Source organism: Hylobates moloch, unplaced genomic scaffold (assembly GCF_009828535.3).
Source record: "Hylobates moloch isolate HMO894 unplaced genomic scaffold, HMol_V3 SCAFFOLD_3, whole genome shotgun sequence".
NCBI classification, from domain to species: Eukaryota; Metazoa; Chordata; class Mammalia; order Primates; family Hylobatidae; genus Hylobates; species Hylobates moloch.
Genome location: NW_026652278.1, coordinates 120,734,058 through 120,749,054, shown reverse-complemented (window position 1 = coordinate 120,749,054; position 14,997 = coordinate 120,734,058). Strand labels below are relative to the sequence as shown.

Below are 14,997 nucleotides of genomic sequence, written 5' to 3'. Positions count from 1 at the left end.
CTTTCCCATGAAAATGCCAACTGGCTCTGTTCTCTGCCTTTCTTCCAAAGGGGGTCTACTCCTATTATCTGGCCTCCCCCAGAACATGGTACCTAACTGCTGCCTAACAGGGTCTCCCAATTGCCGCCAAGTCTGAGCTCTTCTCTGCCCTGACACTTCTCAGCACCAACAACTCCATCCTGCCTGAAATACTCCCTCAGCCTCAGTGGCAATTCTCTTTCCACTCTGTGGGTTCCTCTTCTCCATGTACCCCATCAGCATGGGTTTCTCCTGAACTCTTTGCTCTTTTCTTGCTTCAAATGTTCTCCCCAGGGGGCGCTCACCCATGTCCACAGTCTTACCCAGCACACCCAGAGGAACCTGCCAGACCTACAGTCCCAGACTAACCTCCCCCTCAAGCTCCAGATCCAGTTTCACCTTCACATAAGACATCAACCCTAAGGTATTCCTTAGATCTGTCAACTCAGCATTATAAAAACTGAGCTCAACGTTTTACCCAAACCTGTTCTGCCTCTTACATTCCTACTTTGATGATTATTACCACCATATCTACTTGACGTCAGAAATCTAAGAGTCATCCTAGACTCCTCTCATTCAGGACACAATCAATGGCTAGGTTAATTCAACTTCCCAATAATTCCAGCCTCTCTTCTCCATCTCTGCCTCTACCTCCTGTTAATTTGTTACAAAGACAACTTAAGTGCAAAACCTTCCATTTGTGGGTGCCATACTGCTGCTAGAGATCTGAAACAACCCTAACACCCACATGTAGTATTTGTCCAACTTTCTGATAATTCACCTCCACCTCCTATTTTTAATAATCATCACCCCAATCCTAAACACCTACTGTACCATTTTCCAGAAATTAACAAAATCCAGAAAAATAAAAGCCAAAAGCTTAAGGTTAACTGCCATTCTGCCAGTGAAATCATTTGTCACTCAGACAGGAAGCTCTTATCTCTACAGATTCCAGAGACGGGAACAGAGAATCAAAGCACCCTTAAGACCTTAAGAAATAGATTCTGCACGTAAGCCTATCATCAGATTTGCGATGACCAAGACCAAATGGGATTGCCATGCTTCCCTGACAGGGACAACGTCGGCACTACCCTTGAGCACCAGTTCTGAGGCTCATTACTAGGTCAACTGACTGACTGCTGTTCCGCCAGCACAATCAGCAGAACTGGAGCTCCTGCTGGTGGCCCCATGGCATTTCAGTAAATGTTTTAGAAAATTCTTCTTTAAAAAAATTCTAAGTGTGCCTCTTTACACTCTAAATGAACAAGAATATTTCACTCCCACACTGAAAGAAATATTCTGGGCACACTGGGGTGAGCCCAACCTGCAAAAGTTCTAAATCTGGTCATTACTGGAAAAAAGGAAGACAGATGCCGAGTTAGGAACCTGGAGATGAAGATGGCTGGGTGGCTCCTAGGGTCTATAAAGAGGCCTCTTTTTCTCTCTGTTGTCCTGGAGGCCATCCTCCAGCCGGTCCACAGCCTGAAAGAAGAGACGAGGAAAAGCACACGCAGTGTCTGGATGGAATTATCAGAACGTTTGGGGAAGGGAAGAGAAGCAGAACAAAAAGGGATGGTCCTCCTCTGCTTTGAATTACTATGGAAAAGGTTATAAATGATAACCTCTAACAAAGCCAGAAATTTAGAGAATCACTCCATTGCTATACTTTAAAAATTAACATGAAGTGGGGAGAAGAGGGTCTTCAGAGTCAAATACTTTCAGAGTTAAAGCAGAAACAACAAATTCGTTCATTCTCAGGTTTTCTGACCCTCTTGTCTCTTCTTGAGGATCTGCCAGGATCCCTCCCAAGTAGTTTCCAAGGTTCCCAGGAAGCTTGCAGCTTTGCTGGCATACAACACAACCCAAATAATGACACTCATTTGAAAGCTTTTCCTAGGACTGCTTTCATAAATCCTGAAAATTGCTGTGTACACCACATTTGCTTTTATAAACAGATATACAAAGATGCTACATATTTGGTATCCAATAGTAATAACCAAGAGAAACTCTAGTCCACCCAAAAATAGTCTGTTCCTTTTCCTCTTAATTTACCTAGTGTTGATACAATACAGAAGACGGAAAAGCAAAATTAATCCTATTAAACTCACTTTGCAGATAGGGAAAGACTGGTAAAGAAACTAAATTTAAATTGTCACTGGCATAAGGAATGCTCTTAGCAGCTTATTTAGAAAAGCCAAAAATCAGAAACAACCTAATCATCCACCAACAGACTGTGAATGAAAAAACTCTGGTATATCCATACAGTGGAACACCATCCAGCAATAAAAAGGTACTGATACATGCAAACATGAATGAATGCTGAAGTAATTCTCCTGAGTGAAAGAAGCCAGACCAAAAAAAAAGAGTCCATATTGTATTATTCCATTTACATACAACTCTAGAAATGCAAACTAATCTATAGTGACAGAAAGTAGATCAGTGGAAGACTAGAGAGAAGTGGGAGGGAAGGATTATCTTGATTTCAGTGATTTCATGGGTGTAAACATGTCAAAACGTATCAAAGTACACAATTCAAATATATGAGGCTCAGAGGCTCACTGTATGTCAATTATTTCTCAATAAAGCTATTAAACATTTGTCACTGAGATACCATCCATTAACAGTAAGGGGAAAAAAATTCTATTTTACTTTACACAACTGGTCTGTATAAAACCTAGACTTTGCTGATGAACCAAGTGAGAATCTGGGAGGGGGTTGTAAACCCGAGGGAACTGCTCTGCCTTCCATGTCCAGGAGCAGGTATTTGTTGATGATCTATTCCTTCTCATTTTCTTATTGTATCAAAAAGTTAATCTATCAAGAGCCATTGGTATAAGACGCAGAATTTACAACATAGAGCATAGCTAAGTTAGTCAGTGCTGTGAACACAGCAGATTCTCAATATTTCTTTGAAAAGTAGATAATTTTTTTTTTAAGTGTCATTGTTGAGGACAGTCAATCATGCTCTAACCATCACTGTAACCCATGAACTGAAGGTGGCAGGCACTAAGAATTTACTCCTGTTTCACCTAATAGAAGATATGCTTTTGAGCTCAAGGAAAATAAAGCAATAATACATTTAAAGATAGATTTGTGGAGCCACTGTTTCCTGCTTGGAATGCACCTACATCTACAGAAACATTCACGGAAGGCCACAGGCTACAGACTCAAAGGGAGTGTCTTGACATTGCTACACCAACACCTTTCCCTACAGCCAGGCTCTCCCCAGACACTCCCAGGAGGTCAGGAAGCTACCAGAATATTATTAAAATCAAAATAATTAACACTCCTTTTTAATTAAAACAAAATTTATAAACACTTTCTGGAAAATATTGGGGGTGGGACAGTGGGGTCAAACCAGAAATTAGAATATTTTAAATACTAAAAAGACCAGGAGTCAGTGATTTATACTACAGCAAAACATCACGCACTTATTAAAAACGGTGTGCTTGCTATTGTTAAAAACTGCGTGGTAAGATTACGCAGGGTTGGTTTGCATTTTGTTTGTTTCCAGAGTGCTGATATTTAACGACAAACTAATTTAAGCATATGATGAGTACAATTTTGTTTTACTTTCTTTTCGCTTTCAGGAAAGGAGTTAGGAACTCTAAAAATCTGCTAATAATGTCTAAAAGTATTTTACTGCCATTCACAAGGTAAAATTATTACCCAAAGTTAAGTTCACTTTGCTGACAAATTTAAATGACTTAAAATTCTTGACATACACTGTTAAAAACAATTCTATATTACATTACCTCATGTTAAACATGGGAAAGACTGAGTGGGGAAAAACACTGTCTTGTTTTTAATATCCCCAACTTCCATTAAAACAGAATCCTTTGGGTTAATATAAAGTTATAAAAGGCTCAGAGTTCGTAGCACCATGACCATGGACACTGCCTGGGCATAACGTTCTTTCAGGTCCTATTATACAGACATCTCCAACACTCACTCCCCTTTGAAATATTAAAAATAGCCATGCTGTCTTGCCCTAGATCTAAAATAAGGAAAACCTCAAGAGTAAATCTAACACATACTGCACACACCTTCCACATTTGGTAGCTGGTGTGTGATAAGCTTCTCGTGTTGTGCCATGCACGAAAGTTTCAGAAATTAGAATGAATGGCCGGGCGCCGTGGCTCACGCTTGTAATCCCAGCACTTTGGGAGGCCGAGGCAGGCGGATCATGAGGTCAGGAGATCGAGACCACGGTGAAACCCCGTCTCTACTAAAAATACAAAAAAATTAGCCGGGCGTGGTGGTGGGCACCTGTAGTCCCAGCTACTCAGAGAGGCTGAGGCAGGAGAATGGCGTGAACCCAGGAGGCGGAGCTTGCAGTGAGCCGAGATCGCGCCACTGCACTCCAGCCTGGGTGACAGAGCGAGACTCCGTCCCAAAAAAAAAAAAAAGAAATTAGAATGAATGGCAGTCTTCGTGTTCGCTGCACCACAAAATGCAAACTATGAATGAACCTTGCCACTCATCAAACGGTGGTCATCCTGTCTCAGTCACTGATCTGGACACTAAATAATATGCTGGTATCTGTCTTTAGGGGTGTTAAACCAGCTTAACAAAGTAAGATGCTTAAAACTGGCATGTATCGAGTCCAGCAGTCTGGTGTCACAGCAAGGGCACACAGACCTGACAAATCCATCTATGAGTTACTTAAAAGCCAAGCTAGCCTTGTACTAGAGTAAAGCAATGCTGTGTTAATTCTCATCTCAAATTAGGGAAATGTAATCTAGTTACTGTTTATTTGTTTTAGCTGCATGATAGAAGACAAGCATCTGATATAACTGTCATTTAGACCAGTGGCTGACCCTATACCTGCCATAGTTTTTTACCCCAGCGTAGCCCAGCTCTATAGCCCAACTCACTTCCACTTCCAACAAACAAAGGCATCATACATACATTCAAAGAACTGGCCCAGAAATGTTTCAACATACTTAAATACACTTAGGCCTTCAACCAACTGACACACAAACATTTGACACTCACCCACCATTTCTGCTGAGGTCCAAGTACAAGTCAGTGGGAAAATTACTAATTTTAAATTTCAGTTGGCTTCCTTTCTGCCCATTCCTTATCACAGGTGATGGGGCAGAGCCTGGCTCTGATAGGTGGGGAGACAGACTGCTTCCACCCTAGCTCAGGTGTAGAAACAGGGCGACCAGAGAGGGCCCACATGGAGCCTGGCTCCAGACCTTCTTCCCACAGAAAGTCAACAAATCTCTGAAATTTAAGGAAGTCAGACAAGAATAAGAAGTCCTGCTCTATAACTTTAGGAAAATCTTAACAGTATCAGCACACTTCTATCATTCTTTGTGAAGTAAGGAATGAGACCAATCTCCCTTTGGACCTTTGAGACACCAAATTTTAAAAACAACCAAAACCAACAAAAACACCATTTGCTACATATATATAAAGATGCTGATCATACTCAGGGGGGCTGATGCAGGAAAATCACTTGAACCTGGGAGGCAGAGGTTGCAGTGAGCTAAGATCATGCCACTGTACTCCAGCCTGGGCAACAGAGCGAGACTCCATCTCAAAAACAAAAAACAGTGCTGATCAGAGCTACTATTGGCCTGAGATAAACAATAATATATAATTCCTGATAAAAACAAGGATACTTGATGTTTAAATTAGCCTCTACAGGTTTACTGAAGATAACATGAAATGTCCTTTAGGTTTTAGAAATATAGTTGACTCTTGAACAACACGGGTTTTAACTGCCCGGTTCACTTACGTGAGATTTTTCTCTCTGCCACCCCTAAGACAGCAAGACCAATGCCTTCTCTTCCTCCTTCTCCTCTTCTACCTACTCAACATGAAGATGAAGTTGAAGACCTTTATGATTATCTACTTTCACTCACTGAATAGTATATTTTATATATATACATATATATTTCCTCTTCTTTATGATGTTCTTAATATTTTCTCTAGCTTACTTTATTGTAAAAATACAGTATATAATACATATGACATATAAAATATGTTGATTTATGTTATCAGTAAGGCTTCGGGTCAACAGTAGGCTATCATTAGTTAAACTTTTGGGAGTCAAAAGTTATACAAAGAATTTTGATTTGCAGGGTAGGGGGAGTTGTTCAAGGATCAACTGTACTGAAAGTAGTTAGTGGACCCCATTCCCACATGTGCCAAATCCTAAGGACAGGATCCTGGGCTGGAAAGCAGAAAATTAAGGACTTGTTTCCCCTTGCCACGCTCTGGCGCAATGTGTAACTTCAGAGACTGGCTGAGCCACCTAGTCCCAGAAGCCCAGCAATTGCAGATGCTGCCTGCAAACACCCCAACATTACTCCATCCAACTGCAGGGCTGGGCCTCCAGAGCACCTGGAGAAAGGCTTCAACTATGACTGCAGCTATATAAGGGCTTGCACCTGGCACAGAAAATGCCTGTCCGTCCCCAACTGTAAATACGACACTGGTATTCCTCTGGACCAGGCCAGAAAACAAGGCAAAGGGCTCCAGACCAGAGGCCAGCAAGTCCCAGCCATGGCTGTGGCTCATGCTGCAGCCCCATGCTGACGTCTGCAGCTGCCTCTCCTTCACTTGGACATGGTGTGCACTGGGCTGGGAAGTGCTGCCAAAATTCTGTCAGGCCTGCAAGCTGGAGAGGCTGAGGTGTGGCCACCGCATAGACCCTGTCTTTCTTGTAAGCAGAACTTTCCAAATGCACAGGGCCGGCTGAAGGAAGGCAGGGTATGGGTAGTTAACCCAAGTAGGGCTCATTTTGTGGACCTGAATGCAGGGACAGGAGGCACACCCCACGATGCAGGCCACCCAGTTACATACAAAAGGAAGGCTCCAATGCAAATGAGTGAGTTGGTGGCAGAGGCTGTGAACCGGCTGCCTTCAGAGAGGATGGAAAGGGGTGTGTATTCCATGACAATGAGTATGTGCATCTTTTTCTAAGCCTGGCATCCCAGGGGTTCTTAATGAGAACTCTGCGTTTACCACTACCATCATCCACCTTATCAAATCATTGAGCGTGGACTGACAGCATGGCTGTAAAGCATCAACATATACTTTATATTGAACCAGCTGTATGACAAAAGGACAGTCAACCTTCTACTAGCAACTATCATTCCTCTCCTCCACCACCAGATTTCCATGTTTAGCCTAGGCTAACCCTTTGGTAACCTATAAATATTTACCTTAATTCTCCATCCCCAGCTTCTTGACAGAGGCCAGTACAGACTTGTGACTTGACAGACACACTTTTGGTGGGGACTGTGGACACTCTCTTCCTCCTTCCTTTCTAACCAGAGTTCTAGGTGGAATTTTTTTTTTTTTTTTTTAATAGAGATGGGTTCTCACTTTGTTGCCCAGGCTGGTCTCCAATTCCTGGGCTCAAGCAATCCTCCCAGCTCAGCCTCCCTAAGTGTCGGGATTACAGTCATAAGCCACCGTGCCCGTCCTGAACATATATATTTTAGATGAAATATTTGGCCAGGCGCGGTGGCTCACACCTGTAATCCCAGCACTTTAGGAGGCAGAAGGCGGGCAGATCACGAAGTCAGGAGATCAAGACCATCCTGGCTAACACGATGAAACCCTGTCTCTACTAAAAAATACAAAAAAGTAGCCAGGAGCGGTGGCAGGCACCTGTAGTCCTAGCTACTCGGAGGCTGAGGCAGCAGAATGGTGTGAACCCAGGAGGCAGAGCTTGCAGTGAGCCGAGATCATGCCACACTGCACTCCAGCCTGGGCGACAGAGCAAAGACTCCGTCTCAAAAAAAAAAGAAATATTTGGTCTTCTAGGGCTTTTATGGGCTGAATTGTACCCCCATCCCCAAATGAGTACTTTGAAGCCCTAACCTCCAATCTCAGAATGTGACTATATTTGGAGACAGGGCCTTGAAAGGGGTGACTGAGTTAAAACGAGGCTAATAGGGTGGGCCATAATCCAATTTAGTCACACCGAGGCACACCAGGGATGCCTGTGCAAAGGAAAGGCCAAGTAAGAACACAGTGAGAAGAAGTCCATCTGCAAACCATGAGAGGCCTCAGAAGAAACCACACCTGCCAGTACCTTGGACTTCCAGTCTCCAGAACTGTGAGAAAACAAATTTCTGTTGCTTTAAACTAGCAGGGACTGTGGTACTTTTTTGTAGCACCCTGAGCTGACTAATATGAGGCCTTCTGGGCTACTAGGAGCCTCTGGACAACTGAAAGGGACTAAACTAAGCCAAGGTCCAGAACTACACCGTCCAACACAGTGGACACTAGCCACATGTGTCTTCAAATTTTTTAATTCATTAAAATGAAGTAAAAGTTTAAAATTCAGCTCCTCAGTTGCACTAGATTAGAACATTCTCATCCTATGGGACAATGCTAGTCCAGAAAAGAGAAGGCTCTAAATCGGAGAGAACATCCAGGAGAAACTTTTCTAACATAGCTCTCCCAAGAAGAGAAGCAGTGACGAGAGCAGACAGAGTGAGCATACACCTGATGCTCAATGCCAAGAAAAATATTTAAATAGGGCTCTTAAGCTTTTATTGGGCATTATCTTTATATGGAGGTAATCCACCAAGCAGTCTTCTGACTAATTCTCACCCTAAAAGCAAGACTTTTTTTTCAAGATGGAGTCTCGCTCTGTCGCCAGGCTGGAGTACAGGGGCCGTGATCTCGGCTCACTGCAACCTCTGCCTCCTGGGTTCAAGCGATTCTCCTGCCTCAGCCTCCCGAGTAGCTGGACTACAGGCATGCACCATCATGCCCAGCTAATTTTTAGTAGAGACGGGGTTTCACCATGTTGGCCAAGATGGTCTCAATCTCTTGACCTTGTGATCCACCCGCCTCGACCTCCCAAAGTGCTGGGAATACAGGCGTGAGCCACCGGGCCAGGCAAGACTTTTTTTTTTTAATTAATGTAGGACAAAATTATGTACTCAAGCAAGCAGCATTTATGGAGTACTTATAACTCACGAAGACACTTTGATAGGCGCCACACAGGGGCAGAGAAGAAATCCCAAATGATGTTTTTGCCTCAAGGAGTAAAATGCCTAAAACTATAAACATTAGAAAACAGGTAGGCAGGGTTATGAAACAACAAGCGCCTCAGAAGTTCGGAAGGTGGCATCCCAAAGGCTCGGACAGGTGGCTTTACCTGCCTGCACTTGGAAACAGACCTTTAATACCTTTCTCTGAAATAAGAGGAAAGGTCTTTCCCTCTGGAGCCCCTACACTCTCTCTCAACTAGTTCACTTCTCTCCTGCTGCAAACATCAGCAGTCAACCCTAAAACTCTCAATTCCTTAGAGGTCCTCATTGCAAGCCCTTCACACCTGACACTCTCCCTTAACGGCCAATTCTCCTCCCCAAAAGCCCCATGCCTGTGCCAAGCACACCAACCGAAATACTACATTGAGTTCTGTTTTTCATGTTCCTGGTCCCCTCTTCTGAACAGGGTGGCTCCTACAGCAGCAAAGCCTTGCTTTCTAATGTGCAGCTTTTAACTTGCTGAAAACTTAAGAGCACAGAAAACTGAAAATAACCCTATTTGCCTAAAGAGTATTTCATCCTTAAGGATCTACACAACCTTCATCTCCTCTGCAGGTTTCCCTGCCCTCCCCTCCTCTGAATCTGTATCTGTATCTGTTTCCACAGTGCATCAAAAAGACATCTCTATTACTGCCCTGATGACTTTCACATCAGAGCTCTTCTTACATATGTCTAAAGCAGAGTTCCTTGAAAGCAGGCCCAGCTCCTTTCCCATCACACATTCTTTCAAGGTGTCCTGGGTTTAATTTGTAATGTAAAACATAAGCTAATGGGCTAGAGCTCAGGCACTGTGCTAGGTTCAAAATTTCCCTCTGTTATCTGAGGGGAGCTCTTCTCTGAGTAGTCTGTTAGCTTCTCAATACACAGACACTGTGTGATATTTATTTTGACTGCCTGGAAGCCAACTAACTTCTGGTTCTCAGCTGCACTGTGAAAATATGAAGTTGCCAGAGAGCTGAGATACAGACAGCAGTAGTATTCAATATAGTCACATTAAAACCAAGTGAAGAGCAGGGACTTTCGACCTATTAAGAACCTGTACTTAATTTTCACATCACACTAGGCAGTCTTCAACCTCCCCTTGTATTGAGTTGAACCAGTTAATGATTACCTGGCTTTAATTAAGTTCCGCTTTCATAAAGCGCAACTGCGAAGTACCATAAATGATGTTTAGGAAAACCAGACACACCAGTGACTCTTGGAACTGGATTATTCCTCCCAGGATAACAAATAGGAAGCCTCAGGAATGCTTGCCTGCAGTCAACCTTACCCAGTAAGATCTGGTTACAGACCTGCAGTATCACACTCAGGTATGTTTCTCCAGGCTTTGGCTTTCTCTGACCTGCCTGATATGCAACGGGCCTCAGCTATTTAAAGCATTACATTAAAAAATCATGTTTTTACCCTGACCCAAACCCTGGTAGGCTCCAAGAACAACAAAGCAGGACTTACTGCCATTGTCGTCAGAATCCTCACTGCTGCTGGGAAGGCGACCTCGTTTCATGATCTCCCCGGGAAACAGCAGGCAGCCTGCAAAGCAATGAGACAGCACTTAACCCAAGATGATAATACACAATCATCAAGTTGTGCTTCAGATGGCAGCCCAGGATTTACAGCAAACAAAAGCAAACAAAAGGCTTTAAGTAGCATTTGAATTGTAAACAGTAAAAAGACCAAAGATACATAATTAGGTGCAATCATTAACAGACCAGGTTAAAAAAGGAGGGGGAGGGGTGGAGAAGTCACGTATCAGTAGGTCTCCCAAAGATGCCAGGTTTCTTTCTATATTCCTGTGACATTATTACTATAACTACTCCAGGAATCTTTAGCTGACTGGCAGCAAGCACTGCAGAAAAAAATCCACAGCAATGAACACTGTACTGTGCTTCCTCACTACAGACAGATTCATATTTTATGCGTACATGTGGGGGGTGGGGTGGGGTTGTGCCTGGATGTGTGAATATTTACACTGCACTGGGCATGATTATGTTTCTCAGGCAAATTTTACTAAAATAACCCTAAAAGCCGAAAGAAACAAAACAAATGGGGTAATGGGAATGCAAATGTCTCCTCCAGCCATCTCCAACCCCACAGGTGGAATAAGAAGGAACCACAGACATTGTACAATTTTGATCCAGACCCCTCCCTTTCACATTAAGAAACTAAAGCCAAGAAAGGTTAAGCAGCAACTTCCCCAAGGTCACATTGTGGGAATGGAGCTTCTAATTCCAAATCCAGCACTGTTTCCACTCCACTCCACCTCAGCTCCCTTCAGGACAAATACAACCAAATCCAGCCAAAATAAGAAGTCAGTTTGTACAAAGACCCAGCGCATCTGGCCAACTCCTCCCAGGTAGCTGATGATAACAGAATTCTAGCACTACCCTCAAGTATGAGAAAGACTGCATTTAGGTAAGAAGGCAGTGAACTGAGACGGAATGGCCAGTAATGAACTTATACAGATGATCTCACGGTTATATTCACACAGGGCGGCTCTCTAAACAAATACAAAAAGCTTTTCCAAATTAAAATTACTGATCAACCTGACATCTTCAGGGCACTGATCTGTCAGTTCAATGAATCCTAAAGAGGAAAGGGAGCTTTTTCAAGTCAGAAAAAGTATGGTAGTCCATCACCTACCTACCCTTCCACCCTCTCAGAAAAGTACATCCCAATCTCCTCTGCATTGGGAATCACAATATGTATGATGTGGTGTTAACAATGCAAGTGTGGCTGGGCATGGTGGTTCACCCCTGTAATCCCAGCACTTTGGGAGGCAAAGACGGGAGGATCACTTGAGGTCAGGAGTTCAAGACCAGCCTGGCCAACATGGTGAAACTCCGTCTCTACTAAAAATATAAAAATTAGCCGGGCGTGGTGGCGGGTGTCTGTAATCCCAGCTACTTAGGAGGCTGAGGCAGGAGAATTGCTTGAACTCGGGAGGCGGAGGTTGCAGTGAGCTGAGATCACACCACTGCACTCCAGCCTGGGCGACAAAGACCCTGTCTCAACATACATACACGCACACGCACACACACACACACACAAACAATAGAAGTGCGGCACATAGGAATGGTGTGGAGAAAAAAATGTGGAAAACCGGGCTGGGTGCAGTGGCTCACACCTGTAATCCCTGCACTTTGGGAGGCCGAGGCGGGCAGATCGCGAGGTCAGGAGTTTGAGACCAGCCTGACCAACACACGGTGAAACCCTGTCTCTACTAAAAATACAAAAATTAGCCGTGCATGGTGGCGCATGTCTGTAATCCCAGCTACTCAGGAGGCTCAAGCAGGAGAATCACTTAAACCCGGGAGGCGGAGGTTGTAATGAGTGGAGATCACACCATTGCACTCCAGCCTATGCGACACAGTGAGATTCCGTCTCGAAAAAAAAAAGAAAAATGTGGAGAACCACTGTGATAGAACAAGAAAGCAATTTTAAAAAACCAAAGCTCCACTCTAAAAAGGCCTATAAATGAGCAGTCAAAAAAGCCTAAACTCCCTTTTTCTTTGACTAGTCACTTCACAATTTATCACCCTCTGTTAAAACTGTATATAAGCCTTCAGGTCTAACTTTTTTTGGGTTTTTTCTCTTCAGTGAAGTCTCCTTCCCTTTACCCCCACCTGGCACATAAAAATATCAGCATCAGTGAAGTTTGTTTGCCTTTTCTCCTGTAATGTCTTCTGTCATTTAATTCAGACTCGCATGAACTGAACCTAAAAAAGTAGATGAAAAGTTTTTCCTACACTACACTTAAAAAATGGATCTACACAATTCATCCAAATATTTAGGTCCCTAATCTATAATTGCAATATTTTATATTTTCTTCCTGAGAAACTCACCCAGTTAAAGTTTTTATCAATTGATTCTTCAAAAGCCATTAAAATGATGTACCAAGAGAAAGCCTGAACATGAGTCCTGATCAGTATGGGTCATGAGCTATATTATGGACACGCTTTACAAGCTGGGGTTTCATGCTGTAGGCATAGTCAAGTCCGAAAACCCACTCCATCCCTTTTCCAAAAGCCCCACCCACCCATAACCAGGCAATCTGCAACTTGGCCTGGGACAAGCCCACTCCAGCCCTCAGGTTCCATAACCAAGAAACACCAGTGGCCCACTCCCTATTCGACTGTTTTCTCTGCCCTGTGTGTGCCAAAAACACCAACTGCAGACAGCTAAGCTCTCCAACCTTCTAGAGAATGCACCTCTGGGTCCCCTCAGGATCCAGCAAGAGGTAAAAGGGAAAAGGGAAAGGCAGAAGACCACTCACTCCTAACAGCTTCAGCTCCCCAAAGCCAATATTACAAAAGAGTGCTAAAAAAATTGGTACTAGGCTGGTCGCGGTGGCTCACACGTGCAATCCTAGCACTTTGGGACGCCTGGGCAGGAGGACTGCTTGAACCTAGGAGTTGAGACCAGAGTGGGCAACATAGGGAGACCCCTATCTCTATAAAAAAATTTAAAAATTAGATTTACCTAATAGAGTAGCTTTTAAGAATCTTTTTGAATCAAAATGCTTACTTTCCAGCTTTCAAACACAACTCCCTGAGGAAGCACTTCAACAGTCACTAAATAAAGAACACGAGCATTGGCCAAAATACAGTGATGCACCTAAACACACATAAATACTCTCTTAAGCAAAATTATTCAAGTAAAAGAAGAGTAAAAATAGTATTTTCTTTCTAATGAAATCCATTTTCATCCACCCTGAAGATCTTGCGTAATGAGGGTTTGAGAGTGCTGTATTTGCTTCTCCAGGGAACTTGGCACAGTAATGGGGGTTAGTGCTCAGCAGAATTTCCTCCTCTGTGGCTCTAAAGTACTTAAACCTTGACATCAAGCTGATTTATCTCACCCAGGATTACTTACTGTATGAGAAAATCAAAACACATGTTACTCTCTTTAAGCTGCACAATACAGTGGTTGTATGCTGCAAACATCTGCCCCACTAAAAAAGCCAGCATCTGCATCATCACCTTTCCTGACTCTCAGGGCAATGGCTAGTTACTATCTAGACGGTAGTAGGGTAAGTAATAATCAATTAAAATGGCTACTCACAACACCCCAAAGTAGCAAGAAGATATGATGGCACATAATGCAGCCGACAAACATTTGAATATCTCATATATTAGGAGGTGCTGGATGAAAAAAATTACTATCCCTGACCTCATAGAGCTTCTGGCCTAGTTGAGCAGACAGGAAAACAACAGAAATTCACTACTGTTTGTGCCTGACAGTGGTAAACGCACAGTTCTACAGGAATACACAAGGTGGATAAGAGTCAGAGGAGGCTGGTAAGACTGAGCTGAGTCCTGAAGAACAAAGAGGTGGTAGCCAGAAAAAGGAGCATGTTTGGGGCAGAGCACCATACGTACCAACATATGTGTAACACAGCATATTACTCTGGGTAGCATCTTCATACACATCCATTCTCACCTTATAGCCAATTGCCAAGGTTTACTGATTCATAATGTTATGACTCTTCTGAAGTCCCCATATGCCCTGTGGGTTTGTCCTTCAACTACTTGTACCTAGAAAGCTTTAAACACCTATTCTCCAAACTATGATTTCTTCCCACTTCCAATTATTACAACAACAAATTAATTACACCCCATGAGGCAACCTCATCAAAATACTATATCCAGATCTCTCCCTCCATTCCACATTACAAATAGGTCTAAGTCCAAACTGTCCAGCCAAAAATGAAGTTTTCTGACTTCTCACAGCTTTACTCAGGCATCTGTTCTAGCAAGCCCCAAAACCCAGAGCTTGCACTGGTTGGGCCAGGCTTCTTCCCTGAACACTCTGCTTTCTTTCAGTTCTCATTCTCTGCTAATGCTGCTCCTGTTGCTTCTTGCTCCCTATCCTAATCCCACCTCTTTTCTGGGGCTCAGCTCAAAGCCACTGACCACTGCAACTCCAAATACTTATATTCTGTACTGCTCAG

General features: G+C 43.3%; 1 protein-coding gene across 4 annotated transcripts in view; it reads right to left on the bottom strand.

The window, feature by feature from the left end:
• The window catches only part of JADE1 (jade family PHD finger 1), a 64,877-nt gene that overhangs the window by 32,079 nt on the left and 17,801 nt on the right, over positions 1-14,997 (bottom strand). For 2 of the 4 annotated variants that reach the window (XM_032147178.2, XM_058436755.1), the window contains exon 2: positions 10,500-10,577. In XM_032147178.2, the coding sequence (XP_032003069.1) occupies positions 10,500-10,551 (52 nt within the window). In that variant the 5' untranslated portion in view covers positions 10,552-10,577. Of the gene's footprint in view, positions 1-1,404; positions 1,501-5,767; positions 5,840-10,499; positions 10,582-14,997 lie in introns of those variants that run through there. The other 2 variants (XM_058436754.1, XM_032147203.2) reach the window with 2 other exon arrangements.